Source organism: Carassius gibelio, chromosome A18, assembly GCF_023724105.1.
Source record: "Carassius gibelio isolate Cgi1373 ecotype wild population from Czech Republic chromosome A18, carGib1.2-hapl.c, whole genome shotgun sequence".
Classification (NCBI taxonomy): Eukaryota; Metazoa; Chordata; class Actinopteri; order Cypriniformes; family Cyprinidae; genus Carassius; species Carassius gibelio.
Genome location: NC_068388.1, coordinates 22,603,320 through 22,617,786, shown reverse-complemented (window position 1 = coordinate 22,617,786; position 14,467 = coordinate 22,603,320). Strand labels below are relative to the sequence as shown.

Here is a 14,467-nt window from a genome sequence, read left to right as displayed (position 1 = left end):
AGTTTACCGAAAACTTAAATATATGTTAGCATTTCCATATTTTGATATTAGAAGGAAGGGATGCAGGCAGCTGCTTTCACTACCAATGCTTAAAAACATCCTAAGCTAATGTTTGATGCATGGAATTTATTGTGTGGTTTTCATAACTCCCATTTGGTAAATATATTATCACGGTGGAATAGTATAGCATGCTATTTGCTATGCCACTTTCATCTAGGGCTGTAGCTATCAAATTTTTTAGTAATCGAGTATTCTACCAAAAAATCCATCGAATAATCGAGTAATCGGATAAAATGTGTTTTTGCTTATAAATATTAATTATGCAAGAGAAAATAAGACTCCTGGGTCTCTTAAAATGAACATCTACGTTTCCTTTTTTTTAGAAAAAAAAAAATATATATATTTTTTAAAAATGCATAGAGTGCAATGCAAACATCAAAAATAAACATTTAATTATTATCCATTGTTTCTCTGTCTGTACTTGTACTGTGAACAATGACAATAAAGTTGACAGATGAATTAAGTGCCATTCCGTTCGGGTTTTAAATAAATCATTTTCTGAGATGCACATTAAACACAAAACATTCATTTAATTTATATTTGAATTATTGAAAATTAAGCAAACTTAACTTTTTGGTAAACAAAGGGGATTTCATATTAAAAATAAAACCTGGAAGAAATTGTGTGATTAAACCTTAAAAAAAAACTACTACTACTTTTTTTAGTAGTAGGCTATGTACATTCTGCTGTAATAGCTTCAGTGTGTGTTAATAAAGGAAGTTGCGCTTCTGCTCCATTCATTAACAGAGACACGCAGAACATGCAGGATTCATATTTAAACAGACTGTTCCGGCTTAATATTTACAGATATTAGTCCATATCATGATTTGATGTAAGTGCAATGACCTATTTTTAATTCATTCAAAATTTTGCAAATTACGTGCCATTCCGCGTTAAACTGTAAATTCTGTTTTTATGACTGGATTCCGCGATTCCCTCCGCGTTTTCTGCATCGCGGAAATCATAGGGCCCTAGTTGTAGTATACCAGCTTTATCTTGCAATCGACACACGCCACGACGTTCTCTTTATGTTTGAACGCGCCCTCAAATCAAAACACTGCTGACTCCTTGCAGTATGAGATTTCTGTTCTGCGTCTTCCTTATCCCGTTAAAAAAACATGTTACAGTAACCATATTCCTTCCGTTCGAAAAAAAAGTTGCACTAACTGTTCGTTACAAGCAGCATTTGCCGTCAGGCTATGGAAAGCCAAGTGGACCAGAAAACGCGTGCTTTTCAACGCCGTATTAATTTTAAAACGCCGTTTTCATAACGCCGCCAGGTGTTAAATAAGCGCCGTTACGCGATAAGTAAACGCCAGACGCCACCACGCGTTAAAATAACGCCACACGCCGACAGACGTTAAGTTAACGCGACACGCCACTTAAGATGCAGATTTATTTACTCATCTACATGGACACACCTCTCATGGCTACAAGGACTCTACGGCAAGTCAGAGCATCCAGTTTGCAAGAGCGCGAAGATGGCAAGGATAGCCCTTACAATTATACATATAGCTTTTGTCTCATAAAGTTAAAACACGAATGAGTGCAAATTTGGAAAATATTTTATTCAACAGTTAAATTAATACGAAAGTAATATTATTATTTTATTATTATATTATATTTTGAGTAGGCTATCATTTCAATTTAATAAATAGTTGGTGATAGTTTCACAAAAATAGAAATTCTGTTTATTTACATTTACTCAACCCAATGATTCAGATGCAGTTTCTGTAACAAAAGTATAGCATGTGTAATTCTAAATTAAATATTAATATTTAAAGCTACATTTTGTTTGCTTTTTCAGATTTAACTCAATTAGGCTCTAAAATATCTTCTGAGGGTACTTTTTCTTCCTTTTTAAAAACATAATAACATATGATAAACTGAAATCATACTCAAAAGTAGTTACCTGATTTATTTTACAATAAAGCAATTACAAATATGGATATAGGGAATATAGTTATCGAATGACACAAATAAGTCCAAATTTGGAAATTATTACAATGGTTAAATAAATGAGAAAATGTATGGCAAGTCCTGACCTTTTGGATGTATTTAATTATAAATACCTTTGTAATCTATAATAACAGTACATTTGTTCATTCTTGAATATTAATATAGGTACCTGTAATTTTGGACAAATTATATATACTTTGTTTGTGAATTTGCACATGCTATAATGTAAGCATCATTAATGACCCCTTTGTGTTTAATAAAAAAAATAAAAAAGATTGATTAGTGAAATGAAAGAATGATTTAATATAAAATGAGACTGATTATTAATTGTCTCCCATTGGCCTGATTAGCTTTGCCCTCAAAACCTTTCTTATTTAGTGGTACAGTATTGCATTATTTGTACATAATACACTTTGCATAAACGTTTGCAATTAGTTTTTTAAAAGGTAACGTTACAGTATCAAGGCCTCTATGCTTTTCTTTTTTTGATATTTCTTTGTTTAGGAACATAAATTAATAGGGCAATATTTGATTTTTTTTTTTTTTTTAGCTTTTTGATCCCATTTTCCATCTAATTTTTATTAAATTAGTAAAATACAATCCAGAAGAATAAGTTACCAGTCAAATGAAATCAGCATCAACATTTCAGCTTTGCAAGACACAGAACTCTGCTGTTGCATTAAGGATTATGCAGACTTTTTGAGAAGACTTGGAGGTGGCGTTAATGTATTTCATAAGAACGATGTAATGAAATTAATGTTTAAAATATAAAGTTTTGAAAATGGAAATATTAAACGATTTAAATTACTCATTTATACTTTCAAATGAAACTGAAACCGACAGTAGGTGGCAGCATGTCACTGCCTTATCAATGAATCACAAAGCAAATGACTCTCTTTATGAATGGGTGATGGGTAAATCATTGACTCGCTAGATTTGTTCTAAAATGCAGATTCATTCATAAACCTTGTTCAGAAACAGCTGTGTGTTTGTTTGGAGATGCACCGCGATCAGCTGTGACTTTGTTTGAATTTGTTTTTAAGAAATAAAGCAAATTAAGTGTTCCTGAAATTTAAGTCCATATGTTCAGGGGCGCCTGCAGGATTTCTTCCGAGGGAGTCATCTCTACACTGTTTGTTATGATGAATGACAATACTGCAGTCTGCTTTCACGATCTGAGGTGAACCAATAAACATTTACTGCCTTCATTCAATCCCCATACTCCGTCTGTTTAATCTTATTTACTATCCTAATTGCATTATTATTATTATTACTATTATTATTCAGATTTGCCTTTGTTGTTGATGCTAATACAAAATATCAGGGGGGATTCCCATAAGTCTATTTTTAGTGGGGGTCAGCTCTGCAGTTCTGCTTAATTCAGCTATGATTATCATTTCAGTTTATGTTTATAAATAAATAAATAAATAAATATATATATATATATATATATATATATATATATATATATATATATATATATATATATATATATATATATATTTAAAAATGAAAGAAAAATGATATTTAATTTAGAATTACATATGCTCTACTTTTAAAACAGTTTGGTTATCAGCATTCTTCAAAATATCTTCCTCAAACGCAATACAGGCATAAGGTTTGAAACAACATTAGGTTGAGTAAATGTAAATGTAAATAAACAGATTTTCTATTTTTGTGAAACTATCGCCAACTATTTATTAAATTGAAATGATAGCCTACTCAAAATATAATATAATAATAAAATAATAATATTACTTTCTTATTAATTTAACTGTTGAATAAAATCTTTTCCAAATTTGCACTTATTCATGCCTGGGGTGATAACTTTATGAGACAAAAGCTATATGTAGAATTGTAAGGGCTAGCCATCTTCGCGCTCTTGCAAACTGGATGCTCTGACTTGCCGTAGAGTCCTTGTAGCCATGAGAGGTGTGTCCATGTAGATGAGTAAATAAATCTGCATTTTAAGTGGCGTGTCGCGTTAACTTAACGTCTATCGGCGTGTGGCGTTATTTTAACGCGTGGTGGCGTCTTGCGTTAACTTAACGCGTAACGGCGCTTATTTAACGCCTGGCGGCGTTATGAAAACGGCGTTTTAAAATGAATACGGCGTTGAAAAGCACGCGTATTCTGACCCATTTGGCTTTCCATATCAGGCAGGTAACTTAGCTAACATAAACATATTTTTCCTAGCCTGCTGCAAAATTACAAGACTGACAAGTAGAGCTATTTTATCCAGTGTAATTTATCACTTACATTATCTTGTTTTTTTCTTATCCTCCTCTTCCTTTCTCTTTTGGCGTCTTGAAGCATAATTCCGCTTCATGACTGCCGAGGTTTTGTATTTTACCGGTTGCAGAGATCACGTTGGCTGGCTGCTGTCAGCGACTACTGAGAGGGGGCCCCCTTGAGGGGGATCCCGATTACAGTGTCATTGCACGTTACTGCATAAAGGGGCGCTCACACAGTGTCGTTGCATTTTATTCTTAACCAGTCGTTGTCTTGGGGCCCCAGTCCAGCTCGTTTGCCTGCCTTGTCGCGACGGGCCTGGAGTGAGTATATCATGAATCCGTCTTCCAAAATGTGTTTTAGTCTTATCCTGAATCACTATAGTACGCCTATAATAAATGTTCATACGATTTTAGACCAAGTGTTGCAGGGTAGCGAAGTGTTAAAAATTAACCAAGCTAAGCAGCTATGAGTAGAATCACAACAATACAAACTTTAATTTGAAGCAAAAAGGTAAATGAATAAGTGACAAAAAGATAAATGCAAGACTTTACAGCTTTAGTGGACTGCAATCCCATGAAGCACTGCGTATGACAATTAAATTTAAAAATAAATATAAAACGATTAATTTGAAGTTGTTGGTTGTGTCTGTCAAACCAATATATTTTCATTTTATTACAAAATATGCATAGGCCTATATATATTCAAATGTTTGAGAATTTTGAGAGGATTCATTTTCAGCGCATTCAAGCGATTCTGAACCAGTAAACAAACAAGTGACACTTCAGAGGGTGAATTAAGTTCTCTTTTGCATCTTACTGCACTTGAACTGACAAAAAAACAAAAGGTCAAAATGGCCGTTTTGGCCAGTATGGAGTTAATTAAGTTAGTTGGCAGACAAAATGTGTCAGATCTGTGGTCTGAGAGTGAAAGCAGCTTAAAGGGTTAGTTCACGCAAATCATTTATTCATTGTTCCAAAAGTTTTTTTCTTCTGTAAGATATTTTGAATGAATACTGAAAGAATGTTGGTAACCAAACCACTGACAGGATTAAGCTGTTGTATTCAATATTTTTTCCCATAGGCCTACTATGGATGTGAATACCGTAATTACAATTCTTCAAAATACCGCATTCTTCAAAATATTTCATGATTAAAGCTGCACTTATAAGAAGATCCAACCATCAAGACATTTTTACATTTAAACAGTTACGTATGTCCATTTATCCAGAATATCTATTCAAAAATGTTCTAGGCCTATATATGTATATAATATTACATTTATTTTGAATTTAATCCACTTCACAGCTAGGGCACTTAAAAACACTCAAGTCTTGAACATTCTGGGGAATTGCATTAAATATTGTAATTCTTTAGCACCAGGAGGCACTATAACTACAAGAATCATATTCTCACTGCCAAAAAAAAAGTTATGTTAGCATTTTGTCTATACAAATCATGAACAATTTTGTTTAAATACACTAAATGCTAAAATATCTTAAAATATCAATATGCAAACCAAAACCAATACAATTTCAAAACACAGTCATTCTGTGAATGAACATCTAGTTCACTTGAAAAGAAGAAGAATAAATAAATAAAGTCAGTTTGATTAAATTTTGCTGTATTTCAAAGTGAAACCCACACCAATAATAATTATAGAATAATGATAATTGTGCATTCTGTAGTCAATCAACACGGTAAGACAAAAGTTCTCATTGCATTTCCTCCAATAATTTCTTAACATAAGCCAAGAACAATATGGATTATAAATAATTGTATTAATATCTCTGAGACTGCGTGACATAGCTCACACAACAGTAACAACTATGGTTTTCATCCACACAGTTACACTCACACAAGCTAAAAAATGTTCCTCATGAAGATAAAGACCTTATCAGGATCTATGTGGAAAGTGCAACATACAAAACTCAACCACTGACAAAATGAATATACAAATGTTTAAAATCTTTTAAAAAGTGCTGCAAAACTTGTCTTCATAAAATTTCAACCGCTTGACGTCATAAAACTGTAATTACTTCATTGCCTACACATATCATGGAAACAAATGTTATAAATCAATGTCATTTGGATTACCTCAAGGCTATTCATGCAAATACAGACAAGAAAACAGCAATACTACCTACTATTGCAACAAAATGTTAACAGCAGAGGCATCCCAAAAATTCAGAATGAACCTTATATATAAATACTTTTGTAAGTTAACACTACATTTCTCAGAAGAAAGCAATACTTTTCCAAGAGAATGCATAATGCAAATGCTTTGTTAGCAAACACAAATGCATTGAAATATTTTTTTTAATCTTTTTTTTTTTCATTCACCTTGATTAATTTTATCTATTCTCATAAGCCTGATGCTTGATAATATATATATATATATATATATATATATATATATATATATATATATATATATATAGATAGATAGATAGATAGATAGATAAAAGCTTCCAAAACGTGATCAAACTTGTTAAATAGTGTGTCTGTCTTTCTCAAATTGAACACCTAACATATTGTAAAGAATGGAAAAAAAATAGGTCTAATCTTATGCGCTGCATAAACGCAAACACGCCAGACATTTTTGTAGAAAACATTCTGAACATCTTTGCGGAAATTTATGTTGCTGGGAATTTAAAGTCAGGTGCACAAAGACTTGAGATTTGAATAACCAGTGCTCTCTTACACCCTTAATACAGTGACTGAAGTAAGACCCTTGAGCAAGGCACCGAATAAAGCTGGAATATGGCTGCCCACTGCTCCAGGTGTATATTTACTACTGTGTGCGTACACTAAGATGGGTTAAATACAGAGCACAAATTCTGAGTATGGGTCATGATACATGGCCACTCATCATTTCACTTCGCAATGTAAATGTAGCTAGTTTGGCTTTAGATAAAGGGATAGTTTACACAAAACGTAAGAAAATTCTCTTGTCTTCATTTAATTTAAAACCTATAAGGCTTCCTTCTGTGAACCACAAAATGGGGCATTTTAAAGAATGGTAGCCATTGACTTTCACCAAGTAGAGTACATGATTTCTACTTTCTGGGTAAACTATCCCTGTATCATTTTAAGGTTTGTGTTTACATGCCTTTTTTTTTTTTTTGGAGAGAGAGTGAATAAAATTAAATCATGATTCATTCACCATATAACAACAAGCCACTTCACTATTTCTGTTGGGGGGGGGGGGGGGTAAAGATTTGGATTCTATTCATTTTCATAAGAACAAAAACATCTAACACACACTTCTAAATATGTTTTCCAAGCAAAACTTGTTTTGTATGAGTTTGGAATGACATGAGCATGATGACTTAACCCCACCCAACTTTGTTAGATAACCTGTACAAATTAAACCTAGAGTAAACCTCACGCATTGTCAATTGTACAGAAACATAAGATATGATGGTGTTGGGGTCTCTTAAGAGGTACTTTAATGCTCTGTACTCGCCCCATTTTGCCCCCAAAAAATTTCACCAGCTTGTTCTTTTCCGACAAGGGTTTAATCAACCATAACAGCTGAACATAATGGTGTTTAATAGTTTACAAATATCAGCAGGTCAGCATGGTGCTGTGCATATTTCTCCACAGTCTTATAGTCTGGCCAGAGTCACGTTGGTGCACCAGGAACAGGTCTTTGTGTACACAGGGGTTCTCTCGATCTTCTTCCCGAATGTCAAAGGTCTTGAATCCGTCGTTTTGCGTTGCAGTGATTCCAAGTGCCTTGAAGCACATCCCATTGTAGACATCATCAATAGGGAAGAAGGGTATGTAAAAGGAGACTTGGTAAAGAGAAGGAAGAAGGTTTCCAGAAAATAGGAATCCACCGCCACCAGCATAAGGAGGGTAAGGACCTTCATAGAATGACTGAGGAACATAATATTTGATTTTAGGGTCCCGTAATGGGTTGGCATTAAAAATGATCTGCCCCGTGTACAATGCCGTGACCTGTTCAGGCTCCAGAGTCTTTAGATGATTCAGAATTGCTTGAGTGTTAGCAAAAACATCATCGTCACCCTTAAAAACGAAAGATACGTGTGGACAGTTATCAAGCATCCACTTGAAGAACACATGCTCTTTTAGAGTAAGGTTGTAAAAAGAGTCCTGAAAATCCCAGACGAGAAGGTCTTGAAACTGCTGGGCTTCAAATGAAACCAGTTTATCGAGATTGGGATCATCCGCAGATGATCGTCCCAGCAGAAAGACAGTTCGTACCTGAAGTCTTTTTTCATACAAGCCTCCTCTTCCCCAGGTCTCTCGGATTGCTTGGCGCCTCTCGAAGTTCCTTGGGATAGATTTGATCGCAAAAAGGAGGAAAATTTGATCCTCTTCATTCTCTGATGCGCACTTGTCAGGCTGATTGATAAGAAGCGGTGGGTCTCGACACTCCATGCCTCTAAGGAAGTCTTCATAAAGTGGAGGGTACAAATGGACATCTTGAATGTTGGTTTTTATCAACTCAAAACTCTCAGGCTGACAGAGAAACTTGTCATGTGGGTCTTTCTCTGTTTGATTGGCAGTGGAATCAAACTGCCTGAGGAGAGAATGAAGCTTCCGGTTCCAGAAAGCACCATTTTTGGGAATGTCTTTTCTGAAAGTCTCAGAAATTGTAAGGGGTGGAAGTTCATATGGCATAACACTTTTGGTTTTCTTTTTGGTATTGCTGATAACTACAGTTGTAGTTGTATCTGGAAATGAAGTGATCTTGGCCAGGTCTCTTTGTTTGTGTTCCACATCCTTTAGTTTGGAAAAGAAAAAGAACAGGCAAAAGCTGCTAGCTAGTGCTATGACGAGTAATTTCAAATGCTTCTTTTTCATTTTACAACAACTCTGTTAAGAGAAGTGCACTCTTGAGAAACAAGTAAGGATGTTGCTCTTTACAGGAAGTGGTGGGGATTCACAAAGAATGTACTTTAAGCACCGCTCTGTCTCTTAATTTGTTCTTGTGGAATCAATGTTACTGTAGCTGATCATATATGTGCTTTTTATAAGAATAACAACATGCCTCTTCCACTGAATTCAGTTTCTTTTATTAGATACCCACTGATGTCAAGTTGAGCTGTGAGCCTATAGACACAAGAAACAGTAATGCTAGTGAGTTCACAAAGTGACAGTTAAACAGTTCAAATGTTTACATAAAACACATTCTTTATCATACCAGATAACAGTAGATAGCTTCCTTTAAGAAATTCATGTGGCTTGTGTGTGTGAAGAATGCTGTCTGTCACGAAAAGGCTGACAGTTAAGGTGCAGTTCACTGAGAAAATAAAATATATATATATTTTTTTAATTCAACTTCATGTTGAAGAAACAAATACATTTTTCCAAATATTATCCTTCATGTTTCCGAGAAGTCAGTCAATCAAGCGTGGAACAACATGAGGGTAGTTAATGACAGAAATTTCATTTTTGAGTGTACTATTCCTCATATAAAATCTTACTGAACCTGAGATAGAGCTGTCAATGCCAATATCACCATACAGAAAATGTATTAATACAACTAGCATGTTTTTATTGTTTGCATAATCACCAGACATAATTTTTGTATGTGGATCTAAAATTAAACAACCTTTTAATTTATTAAAACATCTAGTCTTGGGTGATTAATTAAACAGCAAAGTTAATAGTCTACAGTAGGACACTGCGTTGAGCTCAGGGAAAGAAAATATACAGTCCCTGAGAGAAAGTGTGCGCTGTGATCTATTTCCATACAAGATGGATCATTGAACTTCTGGAGGTATATTCAGAAAGTTATTTGATCTGGCATATGATCTATGAAGTTCAAACCCTATACCCTGATTTGTAGTATACAGCAAAACATAATCTTTGCCTCATTTGTGATTGATAATGCAGATTTTTAAAAAGGCAGATTGTAGCTGTATCCCAAAGCCTTCATATTTGTATAACATGTATCAGCCATAGTAATCAACTAAGATTTCTACCTGTCTTGAATTATTAGTTGATTGAAATATTAAACATGCTTCCCAAAAATTCAACAAATAAGAAAATTATGTTTTGATTTCCAAATTTAACGTAAAGGACAGTTTGAAATAATCATGGTGGAATGATGCCTGCTGCTTCACTTACTGTTTTGTTAAAAGTACACATAATATAAAATGCAGCATTATTAATTTTTTAACACCTTACCTAGCTAGACTACCTATTTGTACATGCAAGTCCAAGAAGGCAATGCACTTGAGGCACAGTCTATTTTTTCCAGATAATTCCTAAAACTAAACTACTCCTTTAAAAAAAGGAGACGTTTAGAAACTGCACTAATTTTGTATTTTTATGGAAAACTAACAAATTAACTTGTATAACTAAAGCATAGTTTCCGCCAAAATAATTAGATAACTGGACTTACCATGTGAGCGTCTATTAACGTCCAAACTGATCGTCAGAACAAAAGTAAACCACTGTGCACTCTGTTTCTTACCAAGCAAAAGCACTAAGTCGACTCCACCTTTATTACATCAGCACCTCTCTGTCTATGATTGGGGCTTTTCAGCTAAGACATTTGGGGACCTTAAAGCTGCAGTAGGTAACTTTTGTAAAAATATATTTTTTACATATTTGTTAAACCTGTCATTATGTCCTGACAGTAGAATATGAGACAGATAATCTGTGGAAAAATCAAGCTCCTCTGGCTCCTCCCAGAGTCCTATTGCCATTTGCAGTTACGGACCGCTCCCGGTAAGAAACAACCAATCAGAGCTGTGGTCCGTAACTTTGTTTGTGTTCAAAATGTAGAAAAATGTATATAATAAGCGAGTGCACCATGAATCCATTTTCCAAACCGTGTTTTTAGCTTGTCCTGAATCACTAGGGTGCACCTATAATAAGTGTTTATATTCAGACTATTTTAGATTGCTTCGGGGATACCGCGGCGGAGTAACCCAGTACCTTTGTGATTCTTCATAGACATAAACAGAGAGAAGTAGTTCCGGCTACGATGTTCTTCCGCAAGACGCAAGCAGTTCTGTTTATTAACCGCTAGAACGTCAAAAGTTACCTACCGCAGCTTTAATAAAAAGTATAAATAAAAAATAAACAACTCGCGAGAGACGCAATTTTTTTATTTTATCATAAGTTATTTCATATAACTCTTTGCTTCGATGTTCATTGACAAATGTGATACAAACTGATACAAACATATGTTTTCTTTTATTTTTTTTCAAAATATTTCCAAATGTGTTAACTATATCAGGAAATGTCTCGATTCTCAAACATGTGTAAGTAAATGCATTTGATCTATAATGGGTGATGGGCAAAGTAGAGTAATAGTATAATCTATTAACTACACATAAAAACCCGACTTTTTACTTAAATACCAAGATATGGGTGTCATGCCATAAAATTGTTTTAATACATCTGATGTTTTATTCAATGTAAATTTAATAACAAACTTGTAAGTTACTAACATTTGAATTTACAGAGAGGAAAGAACATTTGGAACATTTTCATTTCAGTCTAGCCAGAGTTCAGACAAACTCCCATTTAAATCACTGAAGCAGTTTACAATGTGAAATATAGATCTCATTCTACTTACCGTATTTTCCGGACTATAAGTCGCACTTTTTTTCATAGTTTGGCTGGTCCCGCCACTTACAGTCAGCTGCGACTTATTTATCAAAATTAATTTGACATGATCCAAGAGAAAACATTACCGTCTACAGCCACGAGAGGGCGCTCTATGTTGCTCAGTGCTCCTGTAGTCTACCCCTGAAAACATAGAGCGCCCTCTCGCGGCTCTAGACAGTAATGTTTTCTTTGGGTTCTTGGTTCAAAATAAATGCGACTTAAAGTCCAGTGCGTCTTACATATGTTGTTACACCTCATTTCTTTAAAGCTGTTACTCTGAGGGGTTGATCAGATTTTTTACATGTACAGATAAAATACTCTTCACAACACAAATGATCTATGTATCTTAATTTACCAGTGTATATGTACATACATACATATGTACATACAGGTACAAAAACCAACAAATAAACCAAAGTCAATTTAAACACCACTCGTCTTCTAACTCAATCAACAATATGAAATAAACGTCTCATTCCATGAAGAGTTGAAGTAAGAGAATTGATGAGTGATAGTCCACAAAGTTATTTGATTGCAATGTTTTCCTATATCCCATAGTGTCATTGGCGTTCAGTGTGTTGCTGTCCTGTGTGTCGCATTGGATGAACCCAGAGGTGAATTAAGATCATGAGCGTACGTAACCCAGGTCACATGTAGTTAGAAAATAAAGCTGGAGTGGTTAATACAATGAGACTGGGCCTGGGCTCGTTGTAGGGAAATACAACTTGTTTTGTATGTTACTTAATAAATGTATATTTGCAATACTATTGGCTATTCTTATAAAGACCACCACAACTGTATTTTGATTGAAAAAATATTCACAAGTATTTATTTACAACATTAAATAAAAGACCAATGTATCTTACTCAGGTGGTATTCTGTAGAAATGTAGAAAGACTTCAGTATAATTTCACTTTGAACATAAGTTGAACATTGTTACTTTTGACCCCATGGGTTGGGACGAAAGTAACACACAGGTGGGTCAAAAGTAACACAACAATATAAGCTAGATTTTTTTCTGTTAGTCTTATTTTTCTTAAGTATACCTGATTGTGACCTTGTTAATAAGTAACTGCAAACATATTTTGTCCTTTATCTTTGCAAAACAATTATTACATTACATTTTCATATTTTCATTTTAAATTTAAGTTTCATCAGATGTCTTAAAACCTGACTGTATTTTTTATTGTAAATTTCAATGTATTTTTATATAATAAAAAAAATTCTACAGAATGCACAATTTAAAAATTTAATCACATTAGCATAATAAAAAAAAACTCTAATCATAATGTAACAGTAGGCCTATTTATGTTTCTATCCAGTTGTTTTTATGCATGAATTGAAAATGTGCATTAAAACATCTGGAAACACTGCAAATTCACAGGTGGAAGTGTAAAGGCTAAGATAGGCTAAAACCTAAATATAAATGTGATGTTCCTCTATGTCCAGAAACGCCCTCTCAAAAACATCTGGATAAAACCAGACCTCTGTCTGTCTTTCTGACCCTCACTCAGACGGGTTTTTTTTTTTGGTATAATATGACATAAACATTTGTAAGAAATGATGCAAGACACAGAAATTCACAGAATAGCTTGCACTGGAACAAAATAAATACTTTTTGTGACTGTAGCGGGACAAAAGTAACAATTGTTACTTTCGTCCCGACAGGAACTTGATTTAATTTTATATTTAAAAAAAAATTGAAAATGCAAACTTTAGGATGTGTTAAAGCACTAAATAACCTGTAGATTGATCATTACTGTGACACATGAAACAAGAAAAACAACACGACTAATAAAAAAAAATTACAGCTTCAACAATTTACTTTTTGTACTCGAAAACAGTTTTACGGACCTAACTTCCGGAAACGATGAGGAAATCACATGATATTTCTCCAATCTTCCATATTGTTGCAGTGATTTCATCCACAACATGTCTACGTTGACTCTGAGCCCTCATATCAACATTTCTTGACACTGTTGTTGGATGTGGTAGTATCTCACTGACTCCATTTTTCCAATTTTCCTGCTGTGTTGACCAAATTTGGGGCCAGCTGTGTGAAGCCTTTTCCGGAGATGGTGTCTTGGCAAACAAATTCGACAAATTTTTCTGTGGTCTCTTTTTTTAAACTGCTCCTAGACTTAGTAAATGTCAATTTGGTTTGCCCCTTTGTGATGAGGCATGAGTGCCACCTTAAACCTGCGCTTCCAGACTTGTGACTTTTGGCATTTATCACACTGTGCAAAGGGCCATTTTTTCCATGTGTCTATGACCTAAGAAAAAGACTCCCCCATACATCAGTTTTGCCCGACGTGGGTTTCTTAACAGTAACTGACCATTTTCTGGTCCAAGCGGAACGTCCTTCAAGGACGCACATCCACACTGTGCTCTGCCATCCTTATCTTGGTAGAGCCCGCTCTGTTTCTGAGGAATGTTATGCAAATGCTGCGTGCACAGACCTTGCCCAAAAGCCATGACACAGAAAGCACTGGTCCACGCGTGCATAACAGTCCTGAGCGCAGACTGTACCTGTACCTGGTTCCAAAATTGATACCGAGGGTATTTTAATAGTAAAGTGGTGATTTAATGTGTAGAGGCCCTTACTTCAAATGAAATCA

General features: G+C 34.6%; 1 protein-coding gene across 3 annotated transcripts in view; it reads right to left on the bottom strand.

The window, feature by feature from the left end:
- Positions 1 to 10,698, bottom strand: part of LOC127934249 (N-acetyllactosaminide beta-1,3-N-acetylglucosaminyltransferase 2-like) — a 43,026-nt gene extending 32,328 nt beyond the window's left edge. Inside the window, exons 1-3 of one of the 3 annotated variants that reach the window (XR_008147735.1) lie at positions 10,633 to 10,698; positions 9,427 to 9,525; positions 7,637 to 9,335 (exon numbers count right to left, since the gene is read on the bottom strand). Coding sequence is in view for 2 of the 3 variants with exons in the window: in XM_052531508.1 (XP_052387468.1) it covers positions 7,821 to 9,086 (1,266 nt within the window). In the remaining variant the exon portion in view is untranslated. Of the gene's footprint in view, positions 1 to 7,457; positions 9,336 to 9,426; positions 9,526 to 10,632 lie in introns of those variants that run through there. The other 2 variants (XM_052531508.1, XM_052531509.1) reach the window with 2 other exon arrangements.
- Between the last annotated feature and the right edge of the window lie 3,769 nt (positions 10,699 to 14,467).